At 39.7% G+C, this 23489-nt stretch overlaps 3 protein-coding genes and 1 long non-coding RNA gene across 7 annotated transcripts; 2 read left to right on the top strand and 2 right to left on the bottom strand.

Moving 5' to 3' along the window:
• Positions 1 to 2: 2 nt before the first annotated feature.
• Positions 3 to 1701, top strand: tcf24 (transcription factor 24). The gene is made up of 2 exons (XM_019273671.2): positions 3 to 777; positions 1023 to 1701. Exons 1-2 carry the CDS (start codon positions 301 to 303, stop codon positions 1131 to 1133), a joined length of 588 nt encoding a protein of 195 aa, XP_019129216.2. The 5' UTR covers positions 3 to 300; the 3' UTR covers positions 1134 to 1701.
• Positions 582 to 10882, bottom strand: mcmdc2 (minichromosome maintenance domain containing 2). Of its 4 annotated transcripts, none has more exons than XM_027274237.1 (15): positions 10677 to 10881; positions 10440 to 10570; positions 10301 to 10360; positions 9986 to 10181; positions 9691 to 9813; positions 9496 to 9597; positions 8021 to 8149; positions 7650 to 7887; positions 7365 to 7570; positions 7087 to 7283; positions 6475 to 6654; positions 6207 to 6346; positions 5644 to 5753; positions 5240 to 5434; positions 582 to 684 (listed from the first exon to the last, which is right to left on the bottom strand). In XM_027274237.1, the coding sequence occupies exons 1-14, from the start codon at positions 10771 to 10773 to the stop codon at positions 5268 to 5270; spliced, it is 2076 nt and encodes a 691-aa protein (XP_027130038.1). In that variant the 5' UTR covers positions 10774 to 10881; the 3' UTR covers positions 582 to 684; positions 5240 to 5267. The 4 variants fall into 4 exon arrangements, 3 of the variants coding, with proteins under 3 accessions (XP_027130038.1, XP_027130036.1, XP_010732434.3); XM_027274235.1 differs by having other exon boundaries at positions 586 to 698; XM_010734132.3 differs by having other exon boundaries at positions 586 to 698; positions 7087 to 7253.
• LOC104921577 (uncharacterized) lies at positions 2430 to 4996 on the top strand. Its single transcript, XR_797073.3, has 7 exons — positions 2430 to 2562; positions 3495 to 3545; positions 3655 to 3718; positions 3951 to 4022; positions 4420 to 4478; positions 4696 to 4748; positions 4893 to 4996. It is a non-coding gene; the product is annotated as an uncharacterized LOC104921577 (long non-coding RNA).
• Positions 10883 to 10975: 93 nt separating the features above from the next.
• On the bottom strand, positions 10976 to 22535 carry sgk3 (serum/glucocorticoid regulated kinase family member 3). The gene is made up of 17 exons (XM_010734166.3): positions 22246 to 22535; positions 18030 to 18214; positions 17786 to 17869; positions 17499 to 17571; positions 16570 to 16645; positions 16257 to 16332; positions 15892 to 15941; positions 15702 to 15759; positions 15261 to 15344; positions 15033 to 15164; positions 14374 to 14486; positions 13929 to 13965; positions 13453 to 13539; positions 13013 to 13108; positions 12681 to 12836; positions 12384 to 12473; positions 10976 to 11888 (listed from the first exon to the last, which is right to left on the bottom strand). The coding sequence occupies exons 2-17, from the start codon at positions 18123 to 18125 to the stop codon at positions 11718 to 11720; spliced, it is 1479 nt and encodes a 492-aa protein (XP_010732468.1). The 5' UTR covers positions 18126 to 18214; positions 22246 to 22535; the 3' UTR covers positions 10976 to 11717.
• Between the last annotated feature and the right edge of the window lie 954 nt (positions 22536 to 23489).

The raw sequence follows: 23489 nt of genomic DNA, 5'->3' as shown, positions 1-23489 counted from the left end.
TTAAAGTTTTGTTTGTTAGTGGATGATTTGTTGACTAGGAATGTGTTGTGTTTATTTTGCAGCAACATGCAGTTTGACAGCACATATTTCAGTAATGGACTGTAGAACATTTAAGTTTAATAAATAGATGCAAAGGCAATAACTTCAATTATATAAATATATATCAAGTTTAAGTTAAAGGTGGAGCAGATGCAAATATAGGCTACAATAAATAATGCATAAGTTGTCGTGTAAAATAACTTGAGCTTAATAAAACCTGCACAATATAAAGTCCAGGTTAAACTACTAAAAAACTGCTTCATGTGTCTTCATCCATCTTGTGTAATTCTTCAGGTCTGTGAGTGCACCCCGATGGTTGGAAGGCAGACGCTCCGAATGGACAGCGGTAATTGCTCCGGGGCGGCGGTGGATGACAGCCCTACATCCAGTCCGAGCTCCAGTCCCAGTCCGGACGGTCGTCGTCGGGACCTCCAGCGGGCCAGGGTGCTCCAGACCGGCGGGCTCGGCGGCAGAGGACGCCCGGCAGCAGCTAACGCAGCGCGGGAGAGGAGCCGGGTGCAAACCCTGAGAACCGCGTTCCTGGAGCTACAAAGGACTTTGCCGTCCGTGCCGCCGGACACCAAGCTGTCCAAACTCGACGTGTTGATACTGGCCACCACCTATATTGCCCATTTGACAAGAACACTGCAAGAAGAAGGCTCGGAGGAGGGAGAGAGCACAAAGCAAACAGAGGCGTTACACTCTTTGAAAGGTGATGGCTACCTGCATCCAGTCAAGGTCAGTAACAATACATTTAGAAAGTAATAATAATAATAATAATAATGTTAGATGTTTATTTGTTTTTGTTGTCAATTACGATTTTTTATTGTGAAATAGTTTTTTAATACTACACGGATAAATGTAAAAGGTATCAGTTATAATTAGTTGATGTAAAACATTTCCAAACCATGCATCATCATGCTTTGACCTTATTTATTATTTTTTTAGAGGCTGATTTAATAACAGATGAAATGTCTTTGCAGAAATGGCCCATGCGATCCAGACTGTACGTCGGAGCAAGCGGACAGTTCCTCAACACCACAAATCCTTCAGAGTCAGAGAACCAAGGCCCGTCATCGTCCACCTCCCAGTAACAAACAGGCTTAAACCATCAGTATGAAACGATTTCATATTTGCATGAGGTCATGCAGCAGCATATGATTGTGAAACAATTACGCTCATCTGATTTTTAACTCCCACTAAAGCTCTACCAATAGAAAGACATTTGTAAATTAATATATTGTGAATTTTATTGTGTCATTTTTTTAATTTTTTTTTTTTTGAGAAAGCATACGTTATGTTATCTCTGTTGTTTTATTTTCTGGCTAATCTTGTTTGCCCTTGCATTGTGCAGCTCCATACATGTCCCAGGTATGATATTTGCAGAAATTCCGCGGGCTAATAATGAGCCCGTCATGCTTGAGGTGTGCACTTTCAGTTGAAAACATTTGCACTAAATGCATGTGTGAATAACTTAACATCTGTCATGTGAAGTGGTCTGTCAGAGAGTCAACAATGGAGGACTCTTCATCTCATGTTCCTTCTTATTTTTACATGCATGGTTGTAAATGTGTTTGTGAATAAATGACTTCAGTGAAAGAAGACGAGTCTCCTACAAGCTTTCATGATCATAGAAAATCCATGAAGGTTTTTCATTAGGCTTATTTAGAAATAATAATTTAAGTTCTGACCATTTAAGACTGTTCTTGTGGGCAGACAGTCGCACTATCCCCGCGATAATTAGTAACATTTAATCAAAGCCGTGGTGCTTGTAGGCTAAATAAAATGTAATATAATTTTAATAGGTCACAATAGAAAAATTTAAGCGCAGTAAAATGACTGCACTTGACTGGAGAATATGCAGCAGGCCATCAGGCTTAAATGATAATAAACATATACATAGTTTATGGTGTTGCAGCTGTGTTTATAGTGTCAACATGTTTAAGAAAGCAAACAATAATTATTTGTACAAATAAATTTGAAATTTGGGGCAAATGAGCCTCTCCACATTTAACAGTTTGACAGTTTATCATTTAAGTGGGAGCAAAAAGTAGCAAGAGTGTCTGCTTAACTTATTATATCTGATGTGACTTCTTAAAATACTGATGAATGTGTGTGTGAGTCACATCATTGCGCAGCATAAAAAGGAAACAAACGGCAGTATATGTTTATTTTTATTATTTAGGGAGTTAACAGGTTAAGTTAGGGAGCTAAAGTAAAATAAGAAACAGTCTAAATTTCCACTATAAGCTGCTTTTGTGTAACGAAACTGAGAGAATGCATTCATTTGTGATTTTTCTATCTGGAGTTTGAGCTTTAACGCGTTAGTGTGTAGTCTGTGCTGACAGTCACTGCTCAGCTGTAGCTGCAGTGCGCAGCCTCGGGGCGCATTGAAAAGAGAGCCGGAGCCGGAAGTCCGTCCTCTTGCTCTGCAGCCTCAGCCATGGACGGAGAGCAGACCTGCTCCTCGTCATGTCTGAACACCACGAAGCCAGATCCATGTGTATAACCTTCAGCACGGAGGTAAGCAATACTAAGATTGTTTGATGAAGATGTTTGCATGTCGTGGACGTGTTTTTAGCTCCTGAACGGCAGCATTGCTGGTTAGCTCACGGCTAGCGAGCTAGCTCATGCTTCGGCCACGTGGAGGAAAAAAAACGAGCGCAGACTCAAGAGGACCTGAACAAAACACACTTTAGTCACTTAATATATAAGGTCAAATAAAACAGCTTACGCGTGATATTGCAGGTTAATTTATCTGTTTAGTCACGACGCTTAGCAACTACAAAAACACGTGGTTTGTGGTGTGGATTTAGCCCAATACAAGGCCTGCACTATATAAATATATATCTTCATCCTGTGTTTATATATTCTATGCATTACGTTTATTGCAATCTAAATTATGCTGAATTGCTGAGTTTCAGGTTGGCCTAAACTTACTAGTAAGCCAGGTTTGATGTCTCGCTTATAGACAGGTCTCATCCCTGATGTGATGCAATAAATCATCCTTGTGGACAGTTCAAAAGAGGGAAAAACGCCCTCTGTCATTCACCTTCTCGCAGCCCTGACCGTATGTGGCTGTGTCCAGGGGTCAGCAGAAGAGCTGCTGGTCAGGGAATTGCCCTCTCCCATTATTTCACTGGGAGAAGTCATCATGGCCCCCTCGGAGGACATAAGGTCATGGCAGAGGTCGTGACCTGCTGTTGAACCCCGGGCTCTCAAACCTGCAATGTTAGCCATGCTCCCAAGCTGTGTTACACTGTACCCTTTGACCTTCAGGTGATCAGTCACCGAACGTCACTTTATTGGCTATTTCTTCAGTACGTCTTATTCATGCGAGCTGAAAATCAATAGGTCGCTCCAGAGAGTAATTATCTGAAGTCTCTGACAGACTAGTACAGGTCTTGTGGGAAAATATTGAACATGTATTAAGACTGACTTATTCTTTTTCATAGGTGTGCAGATGAAGATGGCAAGCTCGATCTACGATTGGTACACCTGATAAAGTAAGCTCAAACTTTGTTATAAAAAAGTTGCAGGATTGGTTTTGGGCTTTTGAAACAACTATGAATAAGTGCCGTGTGTACTAATTTTTATTTATTTTTAAACTTTCAGATGTCAGGTCACCACTGCAAACGATAGATGGCCGATATTTGGTCGTGACCATGTGAAACTTAAGGTGAGCATTTACCTGTTTTTGGTCTTGCTGTGCTTTACAGTATGCTGGAATAGTGATGATTTAACATTTTTGCCGTTTACCCATCAGACAATAACGTGGTGAAACTGTGACTAACTGACTTGCCAGCGCATTAAGACCAGTCATGACTGGTTTTTACCAAAGAGTAAATGAGATGTGCATATTTATTTGGGAAGTTCGTCTCAGTCTTGTTTTTTTGTTTTTCCCCCTTCAGCTGCATTTGACGTGCTGCAAGTCTGGAGATGCACCAGATGTGTAATCATTTCTCTCGTGTACTGGTCAAGAGGTGAGTTTGTTGGCACTGCTGTACACTTTATGCTGATACTTTAATTTTATCCACCAGACATAATAATTGGGACTGAGTTATGGGAGTGACCGAAGTATAATTACTTTAGGGAATTGCTCAGCTTAAGTCAGAAATAGCTTGTCTGCTTGGATGATTTTCTAAAGCTTGAGCAGTAGCAACTCTTGCAGCTGGAAATAGTGATGAGTTCACCCTTTTCGCCGTTTACCCATCAGACAATAGAATGGTGAGAATTGTGGCAACTGAATTACCAGCTGAAACCTTCATTTTACTCAGCCTACTGCACTATTGTCCTGACAGTCTGGATTTCAGTCACGTGCAGACAGGAAATATCCACTTGACTTATGGAATTAAACAATCTTCCATATTCCCTTTACAGGTGAGCTGTTAGTACCAACAGAACAAAAACACTGAAGTGTTTGCTTCATCTCATCTATGGTAAGTAAAAGCTGTGCTCAACTTTTCTATTTGTCCCAGTTAATCTAAACCGGCATGTTTGCTTTAGGACTAGTAATGATGAGTTCACCTTTTCGCCGTTTACCCATCAGACCAAAATGGGCTGCTGAGAATGTGACTAACTGAACTAAAAGACAAAGGTGTAAAACCACAAATCACTTTCCCTCCAAAACTGATTTATATATTATGGATTTTGCAGGGTTTATGGAGCCAAGCAGCTGAGATTGCTTATGGAGCAGCTTCATTTGAAAGGTAAGAGCCAAACGTGAACTGTAAATGGCTAAAATGTGAATTCCATATGAAGGCAACATTTGTTGACAGGCTTAATTTCAATATGGACACTCAGTAATTTAAAGTACTGTCCTTGACGTGTTTTCTTTCTTTTTTTTTCTACAGTGTTGCTGGAGCTGATCGCCGTTTGGAGGAAGTCATGAGTTATTTGCCAGATTTCTTTTTGAAATTTGATGCTGTCCATTAATAAAACCTGTCTGCAAGAACAATGGCTTGACTCATTTGAAGTTGTTCCCTGCATAGGTTTCTGTTAGTATTTTTAGAGATTTTCCTTTTTAGACATGTGCTGTATTCAGATCTTGGTAAATATCACCACTACCCACCTATTACTATTAATTTCAAGGTGTTTTTGTATGTCTGACTTGACTTGATGAGTCGAACTGAAGACATGTAGGAAACAGTACTCAGTCATTATTAATGAGGTGTGGTTAGTGGGATCTTGTGCTGCCTACCTGTGATTTTTGAACCTATGGAGAGGCCTTACTGCTCCGTGATGTATGCGTCTGCTCCTGGTGCGTAGGCGTAGATGAAGCGTAGGATATTCTGGTGGAGCTCATCCAGGGTCACGTCTCTCTTGTGCAAACCATCCACATCTCCCAGGTCACAAGGAAACACTGCATCTGGTGGAATAACGAGAGCAGAGGCCCCTGTAGGAAGAAACGGGTATCCCTTGAGAAAAAACCTGAAACATGTCTGAGGTGCTTAATAAAGCTGTATGTACAGTAACTGGTTTTATATGAATTAACAGCATATTAAAAATACAGGATAGACATAAAATACAACATTAAATTCATGAGTGCCATAATTGTAGTTACTGGTAGCATTAAGGAGGGGGTGATCCAAAAAAATATACTACCATGCTTGAGAGTGACTGAATTTTCACAGAGGAGCACAGCAATCACAGCGTCTTCCTCCAGTACACGGGTTCGGAGACATAACTTGCAGTGAGCCTCAGCCAAAGAGATCCTTCGCCAAAAACATATGAAAGACCATTTATAAATGTTTGCCTGAGTGGGTTTTTTTAAATTATTTTTTATGATGAATGAAAAAATCTGTAAAGTTGTATAAAGTAGGATGGCAACAGATAATTGAAAGTAATCATAACTTGTACAGGCCATGTAAATGTTTTGAGATTTAAGACTTAATGTGACATTTCTGTCTTGTGGCCCGAAAACAGATTTATTTTCATAGTTTTAGCTTCACGTAAAATATGTCACCACACTGAAAAACATTTGTAAACATATGTCATAACCGAATGAAAAATAGTCATTTGAGAGTACAGTTTGGATGAAAGTTCTCCATCTAGTGGATGATAGGTGACATTACACTGGACAATGACTCATGATGTTTACTTTCTCTGGTTGTGATGCAGAAAGTAAAAATAGAATATTAAAACTCATTCATTCAGAGGGTGCTTACAGTAGTTTGATAGAGGCCACAGACATCTTGACACCCTGACTCTGTGTCCGGACTCTACGGCTGGCCATGTAGTAACCGTGGATTATTTTCTCGGCTTCAGGGGTGAGCTCCACTTGCAAACTCTGTGCATGAGCCACCAGCTGGAAGCCGTAAAATTCATTTCAGCAAATGTATTTTAAGGTCGATGTATAAACATTCAAATTAAGGCAGGTGATTTTAATGAAAAAAAAATATGCAAAGGACTTGGTAGCATAACGTGTTTGTTCACCTCCTTGTAGTCTTGAGTAGAAAACTCCCAGCAGGATGAGTACAGGGGTTTTCCAGGATGTACTGCCTGCTGCAGGGTGTGGACTGTCTGAGCAAGTAGGGCCTGCTCTCCTGCCATGTCTTTACACTGAATGACTAGGCCAAAGGCATCTGCCAGCTGAAGTGGTACTGGACCCATTTCCTGCTCACAGAGAAGAGACTGGGCATCAGAAAGCTGCATAATGTTTTTTAAAGTGTTAACCTGTCACAGTGAGGTAAACTGGCATCTCTGAAACTTCTGTTTAACTGCTTGTACAGTTTATTGTCAACCTTTCCCCTGCAAAAAAAAACAAACAAAACAAAGCGCTTATTTTCCTCTAGGGCTCTGTGGTGAAGTCATGTTGTCTGGGCAGGGCACTTCCTTCAAGAAAAGTAAATTGTCTAAATTTCCTGTTTTGTCCGTACTATCTACAAACAAGATCTGTGTGGAATGAAACGTGACAATTCTTGAACTCGCTGTATACTCGTACAGGACAAGTTTCACTAATATTTTAATCTTAACACAGACCTGCTATTGCACATTCAGACCATGTTTTAAGTGAGCTATACAACACCAAGTCGTAATTGAACCCACTGCTGTTCCCAGTATGGCGTAGTCTGCCCTCCCAGACCGTCGAGAGGCATCTGTAGACTCTGTGAGAGCCCAGAAGCTGCACTGGACTGGAAAGGAAAGCTGCTGGTCAGCATCTTCACCATACTTCTTCCCTGGGATGAACACAGACACTGTGCAGCTCTCCAGAACTGAGAAAAAGTCAGTGGGATGAAAGAACACTAGCTTTTTAAGTGTAGCAGAAATCCATATTCTTTATAGCTAATGCCATAAAACTTAATTTAAGCACTTTGATACTCTACCCGACTGAATGGCATCCAATCTGTCCTTTTTGTAACAGCCAAGATCTCCCAACATGCAAATCCCTCCACTGGCTAGCAGGGCAGAACCAGCATGGATGTTAGCAGTGCCTGTCCCGTGTTGGTCCTTGGACAGAGATGCAAACATCTCCCCTGAGGCCTGATGCCTGACCCCACGACACGCCAAGGCCAGGCTGTACATCATTAGTCTGCCACAAACACAGGGTAATGACAAGGATTAAATCTCAGGCTTTATATTCTTGTGTTGGCTCATGCAGACCACTTCACCTGTCCGGTATAAGAGTGTCAGTGGTGACAACTAGGAGATCCAAGTTGTGAAATGTGTCTTTTTCATCTGATCTCGTCTGCACCAAGCTGAGCAACAAGCCCAGCTTTAAGGTATTGTAGAGGCCTGGAGGAGCCACGTCAGACCCAAAGAAATGAGCCACAACGGCAGAGAACCTCCAGGGAGAACCAGCCGTGGACTTCAACAGCTTCTGGAAGCTGGCGCTGACTTTATGGGGATCTGTAGGTTTCAATACACGATGTTGTATATAAAACAAGAACATTGTTCTGATTAATCATAATACGCAGTGTGGAGATGTGAGTTTTCTGCAGATTTGCAGCAGGATTTAGGATAAGATCATTTACTGCCTTACACTCTGGCTCCCACGGTTGGACACTATTTGCCTCTACACTCCAGGTAATACTGGGCCACTGGTGCACATGCGCAGGAATGCCTAACACCCTGTAGAGCCGACCGATTCTCATTGAGTTACACAGCTCATCTGTGTGAATGGGGGAAAACAAAGCAATAACACTCAAACGGGGTTGTTCTGTGCTGCCTAGTGATTATTGAAGAAACATGCATGCCACCTACAAACCACTGCCAAGAGAAACAGAGTGAGGCCTTCAGAACAAAGATTTCTCTGTGTGCGAATTGCACCGCCAGCTAATGAGTGTTCCTTGCACTTATTAACATATATGTTTAGTAACGGGAACCCAGTGTATTGAATTCCTCTACAGGACTGGGTCAACAGAATATGTTAATCCTGGTGCTGAGATTTGCTAAGCTCTCAGGGGTACTGGCTGGACAATGTTATTAGAGGGGACAGAAACACTTAATATCCCACCATGAGGCACTGTGTGCGGCTGGCTGCACAAAAATCTATTTATTTGAACTCTCCCCCACTAAGTTTGTGTTACAAAGTGTGCCTCATTCGGAAAGTCGGAGAAAATTAATGGCAAACCTCAATACATCTGACTGTCTGTAAATATAAGCTATTACAACCACATTATTCAGGACTTGGGGTGAATATAATGGATGAGAATATGATTTTACAAACAAATAATACCCCTTTAAATGAGGAAATTAATCTATAGCACAGTGTCTCCTTCAAGATTTTCACTTGCACATGAAAACTGAGCCTTTTTAACGTAAAAAAAAAAAAACCCTAACAGGGCCTCAAACTAAAAGCACTCATTTGTTCTGTGCTACACAAATAAAAAGGCCAATGTGCTTTACAGCTATGCAACAGAGGATCAAGGACACTTCAGCAAAGTGGTTGCATCCTGAAATGGATGCTGGATGCTTGAAACAGCTCACTAGTTGATGAACAAACAACATCAGCGCATACTACAGCAGGGGTAGAGCATCTGATTTTGTGCTGCTTAGTTTATATTTTGTGAGGGAAAGAAGTCATTCTTGTGTTCTGCAGCTGTTTTCCAGATTAAACAGACTTTGACATGCCAAAAAACAAACAAATTCAAATCATGTTTGAAAGAGCGGATCAGTGATGAAATAAACAACTAGCTGCACTCTGGACTTGTTTGTTTTCATTGTGTATTCTTTGTTGTTTTAATATTAAGTTACCCTAATGCGAACCCTTGATGTGTGTTTTTATTTTCATTATGATGTGTTGTATTTCATGCTGCTAGTCCACCCCCCCCACCCCCACACTTCTCTCAGATGGAAACAGGCTACTAGTTTTGTTTTCCATATTTTATGTTGCAATTATCAGATTTAATCAATTTGTTGTCTGTGTGATGCCATAATAGGGGGCACAATTATAGAGTGGGCCTGTGTTTGAGCGATATAAAGCCCATACATTCTGTAAACTTGAAGTAGACCTACCTCTGAGAAACAGGGTGACAGACTGGTACCTGAGTGAGCTTTGCTGATAGGCACTTAGACCATCCAGTGCTTTGACATGGATGAGCTCCACAAGTTGTTTGTCTGCAAACATACAGATCACACCAATGCACAATTTTCTTTTAACCTCTTCAGATATCTCCGGTGACGTCCACCATTCAGAGGCATCACTCTCACCTCCCAACACTCTAAACTTCACATCCTCTTTCAGTGGGTAACTACAGATCATGCAGCTGAAGTTGTTTCCCACGGTAGCTGACTCTGTGGCTCCAGGTGCATGGACACGAATGTGGTGAAACCCTGAAGTCAGCATCCGGGAAATAAAATCAAATGTGAATCCAAGTTTAAGTCTATGAATGCTACTTGTAGGAGAATTACATTCATTGTGTACAAACCTAACTGTGTTTACATGTGATACTACTAGAATGACTAGAAAGGTTCATGATGTGACGGCGTGTCTTCCCTGCATTACCTGTAGAGCAGGGACAGTCATCATTAACGCAGAGGAACCTTGCCCCCTGTGTGTATTTCGTGACTCTTGTCAAGGCAATGACCAGTCCCTCCATGGAGACCGGCCTCACTGGACCATACCCTCGAGGAAAACTACAGAGGTCCAACGTGTACTCAGGGAACGGAGGCAGGTGTGTCAACTTCAGAATCACATTGACCTCACAGGGAACAATCAGATGACACACTGTCACTGGACCGAGCTGATAATCAAGTTTCTCAAGTTTAAACTTCCCCTGTCAGCTGCATGGGAGGAAACACCTACACCATTCATTCATACCTGACTCTCTGTGTGTATTTTTTCAACAAGCGAAAGCGTCTTTATGGCCAGGAAGCAGACCTAAAGAGGCAGATGTAGTTAATCACACAGTAAGTAAGTTTACATTTTATTTTTAGCTTAGCTCACAGTCTCCACTTACAGACTTAAACAACGCAGTTGCTGCTAAAGGATTATGCAGAACACAGTCACCCAATACGGGATCCACCTCTATCACATCGGAGGGATTCACACTGATACACAACCTGTAGACTGCTTCAACCTGTTGGGGGTCTGGAAAGCAAAAGGGGGCAAAAGGAGTTAGCAATGTGGCTACAACTCCCACATTATCTTTAAAAGTAGCTGCGTCATTTTTAGCTTTAGTATTTAGCAGGCCTACCGCTGAACGGTTTGCAGTCCTCAACCAGTTTCTGAAGGCCACCACTTCTGTCCAAATAGACCAGAGCTGCTTCTTTTAACGATAAAATGTCAGCCATGTTCACTTAATGTAATGAAGTAGTAGTTTTTTAACAGTTTTTAACGTTTACAGGTTGCTTGGCGCGCTAGCTGCAACCACGTTGCCATGGTAACAGTAAAAGAAAGGCTCAGATATGGTACGATTACAACGTAATAAAAAAAAAGGTATTATGAATTATACGTTTTAAAAGATATATTATTAATATAAAAATACACAGACTCTTTACTTTGACATTTTTTTATTATTGTGCAGCAGGAGTATAGGCCTACTTAATTTCCAGGCGAAGCAAAGCATTGTGGATTTCTAATTTATGCAAATGTGTTAAGGCAAAAAAAAAAAAAGAAAATAAACACAAACAATTCAATAGAAAAATAACTCAGCAAAGACAAACGAAATGGTAACTGAAGACGTTTGTTTTTTTTGTTTTTTTTACAAAGTGACCTATAAACCAAAATGCTTTATTTAGTGGTCTCTCAAGTAATCCCTATTTCCAGCTCAGTTAAAATGAATATGATACATGAGTTTATTTGTACAGTAATTACATGGACAAACACACTTACATCTGACAGTCAAATGGTGTTTTTTTTTTTTCTTTAAGTCCAGTGAATTGTTCAAGTTTCTCAGAAAACTGCTTATGGATTTCATTTAAGGGACAAATTTAAGGCTTTATGAAGGCTCATTTAGAAACCACCAGAAATTACACTAATAGAGGATATCCATCCTTAATTTTTAAAAATATCATCTGCTATGTATATTATATATCTATATATTTATATAAATACAAATCGGTAAAATATAAAGACTTTTCTGGCACACTTCGTTCCAACCAAAATCTGTCGTGAGTTTCTTCTCAGCTCCTTGCTTTGGCTTCATCGAACAAGTTCATCCATGGTATAAATTCTTCCCTTTAGTCAAAAGAAGTTATGATGGTTAAGGCGAGTGAAGACCTCATTAGGAATGTGCTCATAGGAAAGAGTCATCAGACGGTGGGGCGTAAGAGAAGCCCACAAAAGCATCGTCTGCCTCCATTACACTGGCGTTGACTATGGAATGGTCTTGAGACCAACAGACGGAGTTGGGAACCATCTCATCTGTGAACTCGGGATCGAAGTTAGAGATATCACAGTAAGAGCTCTGCAAAAACATTGGAGGAGGAGGGGGAGAATGAAACATGGGTCATATTAACATTCATTGAACACATAAAACAAATGCATGTTTCTCTTCATAAAAATGACTAAATTAGAGTACATAAAACACAACAATAAAGTTACCATTAACAGTTTTTACAGTCAAATATATGCAAAATAGTTAATAAAATTAAGAAACATTACATGAAATTAAGTATAAAATGAATTTTATGAAGTAGTTTAAAAGATGGTACTTAATTAGGCAACATCCACTGTTAATTAGAAATACCTGTGCAATCTAGTGTATAATCAAAGACAATAGCAAAAAAATCATTCTGCATAATTAAGCTCAAACTGAGAAGGAACAAAAAGAAAATATATGTTTGAGCGCAGGAGGACTTTTATTTACTAAATAGCAGTGCTTAACTATAATGAAATATAACATATAATGTCGTCCAAATCCTTGGATTCTTTGAGTACTAGGCAAGAAACAATTATTTACCACGTTGGGTGTGAATGGAGGAGGGATCTTCTTCTGTACAAGGTCATCCCAGTTGATAGAGGAGAAGAAGCAGTGTGCTCTGATCTCATTCTGAGAACACAGAATAAGTAACCAGATGTTTTCTATTTATAGAACGTTAGCTGATTGAAATGTCATCAATGACTGTACATCTGTAATGCATTAGCAACAGTCACACGGTGTATACAGAGCAGCCACCAGATGGAGCCCAAGAAAAGGAAATTCTCCTGTACACATCGGATCTGTATCTAGACAAGTGCAATGAATAATCCCACTCACAAAATCATCCCTAGACCCCAGTCTGTGTGTGCCATCTTTCTCTAGCAGACCCTGGAGGAGAGACCAGGCTGTGCTGGATGCACCAGGGCGCATTGCCAATGGCTTGTGGAGGATGTTGTCATACATTTCATGTGTGTCCCTGCTGTAGAATGGCGGCTAGGATATGAGATAAAAGAGAAGTAGAGGCATGTAAGAGAGCGTGGCGGTACAATGATGTGTCTTAACACTTAGCAGTAGTAGCAGGAGTTGCGCAGTACATCACAACCAATTGCCAATCAAAAGCAAACAAAAAGAAATGTACTGTTAACTGTGGGATCAAGCTAAAAACTCACCAAGCCGAAGAGCATTTCATACAGCACTGAACCCAGACACCACCAGTCTACTGTGTTATCATACGGCTGCTTCCTCAGGACCTCTGGAGCTAAGTACTGGTTGGAAGAATCACACAAATATAATAATATAAGATTAACTTTTACATTTCCCTCCTGGCTTAAAGTACAACAATTAAATGTATATCACCTATCAGCTATTTTTGCACATAAAAGCCAGTTTTCCTCCTGGAAAATGTGACTAACACACACACACAAACACATAGAGCAGTATAGCCGCTACATGGAATACACTCAAACTTGTAAAATCTTTAACGAAACAACGATTTATTCCAAAAAGTCTGTTAATGATTACTCCTTATTGACACTGAAGGCGAGACCTCTTTGGAACAATCTGGTGCAAAAATGTCAGTTATCAGGCATCCAACTCAAAGTCGCCATACCTCAGGTGTTCCACAAAATGTCGTGGTGGTGTCGGTCTGGGAAATGCCTTCCTTGCACAATCCAAAATCCGTCAAAATGATATGCCCCTTTAAAGAGAGGACACGGGGACGTTTTCAGACAACATGTGCCACACAAGCAGCTCATTATCCTCGGGGACTGAGGATTCTATTGTTGCCCAGGAATGTTGGCTGCACCGTGGCTCAGTTAGTCCCATTCATCGCTCCCTACTTTTTCAATAAGGCTAGGCAGGAAAATCATTAGTAAAATCTAATCCAATCACATGCATTATGTCCAGCTGGACCTGGAAATGACACTGTTGTTCACTGGTGGTACAATTATGACTCATGAAGAATGACATTTGTGCTGCACATGTTATGGTCTTTTGTAATGAGTCTGCAACCAGCTTTTCCGGGTATATTCATGATTATATATGAATTACATAGCTGTGTGCTTGGTTAAAAAAATAGACACTCACTTCATGGTCAAGGAGGATGTTTTCTGGCTTCAAGTCTCTGGACAAAATAACACAAATGAATTTTAGTAAAGAGGGCCATAGCTAGGATCTGGAAACATCCGCCCATTGCAACCCCATATCCCTCAGATATTTTGACCAGCAAACAGAAAAAGTCAAATGTAAATATAAAATGTATTATATATAGTCTTTTAACTGATTTATTTTAACTGAAATGTACATTTCTGTAAATTACATCTACTCATATGAAGATCTGGTGAAGAAATGGTGAATCAGGTGAAAATCTTGTGAGGAATTGTAGAGTGTAAGGTGGTTAAAACACTAAAACAAACAGTAGTTACAGCTCTGAATAGATCTGACTTACATTAACTGACAAGACATCTTTTAGTTTGATCCTTAATGAACTTATCTAAGCATGTGTTTACACTTTGATTAAACCGCCACACACCTGTAAACAATGTTGAGAGAGTGCAGATATCCCAGCGCACTTGCCATTTCAGCAATGTAGAATTTTGCTCTGGGCTCTGGGAATGTCCGCTCTTTTTGAAGATGGAAGAAAAGCTGAAATGAAAAAGCTCCATTTGATTTTTGGAGTGAATTACATGGCAGCTGTGTTGTATAAAACAAACCACCAAAATTAAAATCATTAACCATGATATGATAAAGTTGCAAAAAAAATACTTCAGTCCTTATGTATAAAAATTGATTCATCTAATTCATCAAATAACTCTGACTGGAAAATATTGATTTGATTTAATTTACATGTTACTGGGCTTTGTGGTCAACTTATTCAGAAGGGCAAGAGGCAAACTAACTTGGATACAGACTGTAGTGGTTAGTCATTCCCACACAGTAAGTCACACATGGCAGCTTTAAAAAAGCTGATCACACTTGAAGAAGATCGGCAGAGGAAGTAACACTCAGGAGCCATTCTGAGCAATGTCGTGATCTCTCAAGACTTTCACACATGGAAGTGTTTTAACATGCTGCCCTGGAGAGATTTATTAAAGCGGTTTAATACATATTTCCTGTGTTCCTGCCATTCTGAGCTGTTCTTGGCTTTGTGACTCATTACCGTGTGAGTGGTAAAAAACTGAAACCACTCACTTCTCCTCCATTGACAAAATCCAAGACGAAGTACAACTTGTCTGTGGTCTGGAAGGAATAATGAAGTCCAACAAGGAATGGATGTTTCACATTCTTCAGCAGCACGTTGCGCTCTGCCATGATGTGTTTTTGCTGATTGGAAGGAGTGAATTAGCAGAAGAATTAGAATGAAGACATGTATGCCTGAAATGTGGACATGGTTGGAGTCATATTTGATCGACAAGTTACCTCTTTTCTGTTAAGAATGACCTTTTTCTGTAAGACCTTGACAGCATAATATTTTCCATCATGTTTGCGTTTTGCAAGGAAAACCTGCATCACGAGAGAGCATGTTAAGCATTGCATCAACAGTGTAAACCAGAGTGATTCCAGATCTCATTCTCACTTCCTACAAAGGCCAACACATGCAGAACTAAAACTTGTTGTTACACAGATACAAAAACAACAACAGAAACATTTCAAGGCAGCGCTACACATAAATGTAACTCACAAATGTAATATAAATATATATATATATATATATATATATATATATATACACACACTGTAAATCGACATTATTCTTGTATAACGTTATCTAAACAGATCCATAAATTAAGACTGTACCTGTTACAATTCTCACTCTAACATGAACAGAAAGTACTTTCCAGCATTGTGTTGGTCACGTACCTTCCCAAAACTCCCCTTCCCTATGACTTTCAAAAAGTCAAAGTCTGTGGGTTTGGCACTGAAATAAAAATGATACTGATGTAAAAATACAAAGTACTGTATACGATTACACAAGAACAAAGTTTGAAGCAACCTGCTTTGTGCTAAAACATTATGTTTCCTTAAAGGAGTATTTAAATAGTAAACATACTGTGGATTTCCAGAGGGTCCCAGGTTAATGTTTCTGGAGGTAGAGTTGTTCTGTTAAACATCAGAGAAAACATTATCTGGGTTAACCTTCAAGATGTAACTATAAGCTAAAACTAACACACACCCAACACTGATTAACTGCTGATCAGAGACATCTAAACAGATTCTATCAGCTGCTACCAATTACAAACTACACATTGGGAGATAGAGCTGAATCAACATCTCTACAACACAGCCTGGACATAACAAAAACAGAGGTGGAGGTCCTAACTACTCCAAAATATCTGGACTATCAGCAGGAAAACAAAAAAATAAATTAAGAAAAATAGAAACTGATCCAATAAAATTGGTTGATGAGTTACTTACTTTGTCATCTTCATCCTCAGAGGCATCTGAAAAATTTTGCATTTTGTCCATCAGTAGAAAGGTCCTCACATCTGGACTGTAAAGTTTAAGAGGGACCAAAGCCGTTAAATAAAACAAACGCAAAGTATTATTAGCAAGTAAAACATGACAAAGACGTAATCCATATTTTTAATCTAATTTATGCCAAGTGTGAAGCATGGATAAACAAATTTGATCTTATTAGACTTTCGGATTCAGATCATTGAAGCCATTCATCTTAGTAAAGTCAACAATATAATGTAATATAATGACAGTGATAAACATGAACACTTACTGGTTGCAAAGCTGGGGATGGGAGACGATTCGCTTGATGAACTCATGCAACCCTGCCCTTCTTTGCTTGATGAACTCTATTGGGCAGATGCATATATTAAAAAATACTATCTTACTCTAGCCAAGCAACATGAATCAAGCAAAAAGAAAATGCATATTTTCGTTTAACATCAGGGACTGGGATTCTGTTGTGAGTTGGGGGAGCTGAGAGAAACTAGCAGTCTATTAAATTATGTCACCCAAAATGCTGCATTCACTGCATTTACATGTATACTATATAGATATATAACAATTTTACAGTGTTTCACAAGCAGACAGCAACCATGAACACCAACATACTGTATGTCAAAGCAAGCATTAAAAAACTAAGTGATGTATTCATTCATATGAGACACTGCTGTTAACAGAGTAACAGCTGTGAATAGAGAATCAAGGCCGAGCCTGTACTGTACTTTTAAACCTTAAATAATTAGAGCAAGCTCTAGTTACTATATATATTTCAATACTTCGATCTATAACCTAATCACACATCCTGTTGTATTAATGGCCTATATATGTTACTGTACGCAGCTGTAATTGCAGTTGCCTTATGTACTCTAGCTGTAGCTCTGGCTAAGTTGAACTTTCTGGATCTGTCTGACAATGTGCCCTGACGTCTTTGGTCATTTTAATTCCATGGGGCACACTAAACTCCCTAAAACACCACAGTGTGTTCATGTGTGATAGATCCAGTCTGACTGGCCTTAAATTAGATTTATAATAGTGTTATAGTAGACATAATATTGATAAAAAAATAAAAACAGTCAAATATTTCCCATAAATACTAGTGAACAGTGTACATACAGTAAAAAGGAGAAAGTCATGATAAGTTTAACTGACAGGTTTTATTATGCTTGATTTTTGGGGGTGCTGCTCAGCATTAACACTTACCGGGGTCAAAATTGTCGCCAAATATCCTCTTGGCAGGAATTTTCAAGTTCATAGATGGAAACTGTTTCCTTAACTGCATTAAAAAAATATGACAGCAACAGAGAAAATGATGTTAAGGGTTATGAAACATCTATGGTCACAAGTATATAATTATTCTAAATGTCAATGTGAGTGTGTCATAAAAGTTAGTGAATTAAAGACTAAGGGAATCAAAAAACTCACAAACAGAATTATGGTAATGTGTTAGGTATGGTGTAAAATCAAAATGATATTGTTTCACCACTCACTATGTTGTAGAGTTTATCAAACTCTGCATAACGCCTGAAGACAAACCATTCCTGTTGTCCAACATTGACTATCACTTTGTAAACCTGAAAAAATGCAAAGAAAGTCCATGTAAAAAAAAAAGTAGTAGTATCAAATTGTTATTTAAAAGCAATAACATTTATAGACACTTGACACCTGACATTTAAATTGATGTGTTCTTCTCAAAAGGGCAAACTGAACAATGAACAAAAACTCGGCACGCACTGTGTAACGTTTCTTCTTGTCCCTCTGCTCGTTGTGGCAGGGTATGCTGACATTGGGGAGACTGGGCTGCTCCTCCATCTTAGAAGCTGTCGGCATTCAAAAAGGTGCAAGGTCATAAAGTAATGGGTCCTCCTCCGGATGAAACTTCAAGTATACAACTGGCCCATCCCCATCCTGGGTCACTGCTGCAGAGGGGAAAAAAAAAGAGAACAGACCTCTCTGTTATTCAGGAAATGAAACTGATGTTCTTCTGCTCTCAACACATTTCAGTCTGCAGTAGTCATGTTGCCGATACCTGACAGATACTAAACTTTGTTAGCAGCTTTTAATTAATTAGTTTGATTCTTCGAGGTAATTCTTTGATGGGTGAAGCGTGACACAGCCCTGTTGACTGCTGACAAAATGAAACATCAGCTCATCCATCAATCTATCCCGTCTTTTAAACAGCCATTTACTGGGACAATTAGCATTCAGAACAACTGCAATTAACTATTATATGTATGGTTTTCAACAAGTTATAGTGCCACATAGTGATGGTCTAAATACTTTGAATCTGCCGATAAATAAATCACTAAGACACGTTGTTTGGGATGCAAATGGTCAGATTTAAAAATGCTGCTAATAGGCATTTAGCAAAAACATCAAGTGATATGTTGCCTGTAAACGCAGGGCTGGTTGAAATCCTTGTGCTTTCGTGAAGGATAAAGACTGTAGCAAAACTACAGAGGCAACAACAGGAGGCACAGCAAGCTGCAACATGACAGCAGGCTGGCTCCCTCCCTGAGTAACCGGTTAACTCACTCCTTCCTCTAAAGCATGAATATCTCCTCCCACCTCCCGTCCTCCTCTTAGATAAATAACACCACAGCGCTAAGTGGTTAATGACTTTTCTTTCTTTCTCATTTAATGATGCGATCAATCTCCCTCACATGAGAATTACAAGTCTCTTTCTGTGCAGACTCCTCCGCGTGCATTCATCTCACACGTACCCTCTCTAACATGTGAACGCCCACACACATCCAAACACTCATTCACACACATACACACACACACTATCTCTGTTACACATGCTGGGTCTGTGACATTTCTCGCATGGTCCAGTCAGTAGAAAGGTATTTTTAAAATAACCTTCCAGGGGTCTTTGAAGCAGGAGTTACACAATAGGTTAAGAGTAAGACCCCCGGAGTTGTTCTTCCACAATGTTTGAAGAGTGAAATAAAGCTCAGGGCTGAGGCGTAATAGACTCCTTCCTCTGACAAGTGTAGTAACAAAAGGTCACGACCCCGGCTCCCTGAAGGCGAAGGAGGGGGGGCAAAGTTCATTATTATTGCAAAGAGTCTAATGAGAGAATTGCAGCTGACCTGAGGTCATGATATATAACTATTTTGTGTAAGGTAAATACCAAACACTGTGTGATCACACACAGAGTACATACCTCTTTTCCTTCACCGTGAGTTATGTAACGTCCGTTTTTTTTTTTTTATAACAAAGGTCTTTGTCCGCCGCCCTGACTTGTCCATTGTTTGATGTTGGTGACATCAGCCCAGTTTGTTCAGTAGCTTTGTCTCTCGAACCACCGCCGTTGTTAATCTCACAGTTGTTTGCTTACAACACACGGAAAAACCTGTTTTGGTTTAACTTTCTCTGCCTGCGTATTGATCTTGAACGCACCCCCGAGGGGACATCTCATTCTGCTCACGTTGGGGTGAGGGTACAGGAAAAGACCAGAGGCCTCTTTAAAATGCATGTGTGCAATCAGATGGACCTTCATGCCCTCTTCATCACTAGGCTCCTTTTTTCTCTCCTCGGGTTTCTACTTTTAATTTTCTTTTAGTTTCATTTTCAGACAAACTACGAAGACACCAACAGCATTAACATTTCCCTTTATCACGACTGTCTTTACTTTTATTTTGAAATAGTTCAAACTAAAACAATGCCTGTAACTAGCTAATGATTATTTTTATAGAGTAGTCTGCTAAGTATTTTTTCAATTTTCTGTCTAATCGATTAAGTGTCAGTTACACCTCTTGTTATGTATCTTAAAAAGACTATCACTGTGTGAAACAACCACCAGCTATGTGCAGGTGACAAATTTTGGCTTTGCAACCCTTGTGGGAAATAGTCAGGTCTTTTTTGTGTTTTAAAAAAAACAAAAACGTGGCTATTAAATGAAGAGAGTTGCTGAAGTATGTGCAAATGAGCTGCCTCACATCTGTGCATGTTTTAATGGTTAGCTGACTCTGAACGTCACTGGGTAGGACCCACTTTTTAACATTCCAGAAATATTTTAGTTCAAGGAAATCACAACCTATGACCGCTGAGTACGGCTACGATTTTTTTCGGCTGACACTGCTACTCCTTCGTGGAATGCTGTAGCTCACCACACCCCACTTACACACATTGTCTAGTTTGTTATAAGGATTAAAAACGTGTTGAAATGTTCCCTAGCTGCAGTGTGAGCTCAGCATGCCCTGTATTCACACCACAACATGACTTAACTTGTGCTGACAGGCACAAATACGCTACACTACTACAGGGGATCAAAAATAGCATTCTTCCTGCTTAGCTCAAACACACATCCTTGCCTGTGGACATCCTATGAGGATGTCGTACGTATTTTTTCTCTGTGTGTGTGTGTGTGCGGCTGTGTATCACGCGTGACGAGCATTTTTAGTGAGAAAACAAGCCAGAAGTCACCCAGCAATGGTAAATCAGATGTGATAGCTTAATCAGGCATGCATCCACTCACAAACACAGACTGCTATAGTTAATGTTGGTGGTCATAACCACAAAAAGCCCTGAAACAGGAAGACAGTCTGTTTCAGAAGAGCTGTCACTTTTTGAACAGGTGCTTTTAACTTTAATTCAACACAAATAAATGTACTCGAATCTGTTTAGACAAACTTAAAATGTTTAAACGTTGACAATACACCTGCTGCGTAATATCTGTTTCACGCGGGAGAAAACTGAATAGGATGAACATTATTCTGGTTTAGAGGTATCTCATTATAATGCAACCGACACAGATCTCTGATTGAGGAAGTGCAGCTGGAGAAGTGCTGAAGGGCTTGAACTCAGTCAACCCTCACTGTACGTGCGACTGACCTCAGCATCTGGACACATGCCTAACTTAACCTTGACTGTCCAGACAGCTTACAGACATCCACTGTCTGCAAACTGGCGGTGCTGACTTCCTTTTTAGAAACAAGTTCGAATCGACTTTGCATGCTGACAAAGTGACAAAATTAGATCAGAGAATGTTACAAAGCCAAGGCGACTTTTGAACTCCCACGCCACATTTCACACAAACGTAGAGCTCTCAGATACTGTGCTATGAAGTCCAACTTTTCTATGACTTGGAAACTCTGGTATACATAACATGGTCATTGGTGCCACCTGTTACATCAAGGAACCAGCTGTGAACCCCCCCGACAAATGGAAAATAAGCAGATTTCCACATGGAGAAAGATGGATTATGAAGAAAAGCATCCTTTGTGGCACTACAAATTTGTATTTGTCGTCGCCCAAATATTCATATACACATCATCCATCTTAGAAATGGTTGTGTGTCACTGTCCATACCACACAGCTGAATAAACACAACACTGGATGAGTGAGGTCTGACATAATTTCACAGAGAACAATTACTGAGGGGGGTTGGACAACATGTTCCTTGAACGCAACACTGCAAGAAAAAAAGAAAGAAAAAAGTAGACCTCGCCTACTTCTGTTTAATTTGGGCAAAAGCAGTTTGGTGAGCTCAATCTTTTTTCTTTTTTTTTGTTCACCTGAGGCTGTGCGTTAACTTAACACTACTTTTTTTTTGTTTAAATCTCAGCACAGATCACGTGTATTACAGGAGAAAACAAAAAAAAAAAAAACATCTCCATGTCGAGGAGAGGAGAGGAGGAAAAACTGAGCCAGATGAGGGAGGAGTTGCAAACACACACACAAATGCCGAAATACCGACACGCACATACACACACACACGAAATGAAAGCTTTGACTTTACTACCAGGATCCTGCGTCTAATATTGACTGTACACAATGTATGATACACAGCAAAGTCAGTTGTTTATATATTTATCTCGTCTCCCAACTATAAAAAGTTAATGTTATGTAATAGCTAACAGTTATCCCTTTACTACTACCTACAAAACACGTTTTCTTACTTATATAGAGTTTAGTGGTTAGAAAGGACACGAACATCTCGTACCTGACAGTATCTTGACGCGGTGTTCATCTGTTCTTCGTAGGTCCAGTTGGGGATGTTACAGCATTTTTTTTAAACTGTCAGTACATTAAACATTGTTCCCGTTTTGTTTCGGACAAAAAGAGTCCACCCACCTCTCTCTCCCCCCCTCCAAAAAAAAAACAAAACATAAAACTGAAAGTGTGTCTTCTCGCTGCCCATAAAGCGTTTGTTCAAAGAGAAGCAGGAAACATCAGTGTCTCTTTCCTGGACGTAGAAAGTTCCAATGAAATTTGTCACGGGACCTCACAACTGCACTAACCGCCGACACGAGAGACGGAACACACCAGGGCACATCCGGGGCGGCTTTTCAAAATAAATGCCATGTGTGATAGAAGAGTTTCAGCTAAAATGAAAGGTGTACAAAACTGTGGTGAGACCAGCGAGGTTGTTTGGTCTAGAGACAGTGCCACTGTATAGGGTATATTGTTAATTTTTTTTTTTTTTTCTTTTAATGATTTACATTTTTTATTGAGTTTCACATTTTACAAGATTAAGCTAATAGAACATTGGAAGAACAACAACAACAAAAATAATTCAAAATTAATAAATAATAATAATAAATAACAAGAAGGCAAAGTCAAGATAAAGATGCACAACTTATTGACCATAAAACATATAATTACATTACATTACATTACATTGCATTTAGCAGACGCTTTTAGCCAAAGTGACTTACAGAGGAGGACATAAGCGAAAAGGTGTAAAGGAGCACTGAGTAGTTTGTTAGTTTTTGTTAGTTTTGTTAGGCAGGGAAGCATTCTCGAAACAGAAAGGTTTTTACAAGTTTTTTAAAGGTCGAAATGGATGTTGCTGTTCTAGTAGCCATTGGTAGGTCATTCCACCATTTGGGGACGACCACAGAGAAGAGTTTAGAGTGACCTCGCAAGAGGCGAGGGTACAACTAGACGGTTTCTAAATAATTTTTTGTTTTCTTAATACTGTTTTTCTTGCTATCTCTTACCGTTTATATATACCGTTTACATACCGTTCATTAATAAAGTACTTCTGATTCTGATTCTGAGGAAAAGACAGGAGGCAGAGCTGGAGGTAGCAGAATGAAGATGCTGAGGTTCTGACCAAGATGGATAGGATCAGGAATGAGTACATCAGAGGGACAGCACATGTTGGAGGTTTTGGAGATAGGGCAGACTGAGATGGTTCGGACATGTCCAGAGGAGAGATAGTGAATATATTGGTAGAAGGAT

This window comes from Larimichthys crocea, chromosome XXIII (assembly GCF_000972845.2).
Source record: "Larimichthys crocea isolate SSNF chromosome XXIII, L_crocea_2.0, whole genome shotgun sequence".
NCBI lineage: Eukaryota > Metazoa > Chordata > Actinopteri > Sciaenidae > Larimichthys > Larimichthys crocea.
This window is presented reverse-complemented; position numbering and strand designations above follow the sequence as displayed.

Bases quoted from the DNA above. Each gene is read 5' to 3' on its own strand.
- tcf24 (XM_019273671.2), top strand. From the start codon at position 301: ATGTGTCTTCATCCATCTTGTGTAATTCTTCAGGTCTGTGAGTGCACC. The intron at 778-1,022 runs GTCAGTAACAAT...ATGTCTTTGCAG, and splicing joins GCTACCTGCATCCAGTCAAG to AAATGGCCCATGCGATCCAG.
- mcmdc2 (XM_027274237.1), bottom strand. From the start codon at position 10,773: ATGGCTGACATTTTATCGTTAAAAGAAGCAGCTCTGGTCTATTTGGAC. The intron at 6,655-7,086 runs GTGGGTTCAATT...CTCTGTGAGCAG, and splicing joins ACGCCATACTGGGAACAGCA to GAAATGGGTCCAGTACCACT. The intron at 5,754-6,206 runs GTAAGCACCCTC...TTTTTGGCGAAG, and splicing joins GTGGCCTCTATCAAACTACT to GATCTCTTTGGCTGAGGCTC.
- sgk3 (XM_010734166.3), bottom strand. From the start codon at position 18,125: ATGCCGACAGCTTCTAAGATGGAGGAGCAGCCCAGTCTCCCCAATGTC. The intron at 16,333-16,569 runs GTAAGTGTTCAT...TAAACTTTACAG, and splicing joins CATCCCCAGCTTTGCAACCA to TCCAGATGTGAGGACCTTTC. The intron at 13,966-14,373 runs GTGTGTGGCGGT...TATTTTGTCCAG, and splicing joins TCTCTCAACATTGTTTACAG to AGACTTGAAGCCAGAAAACA.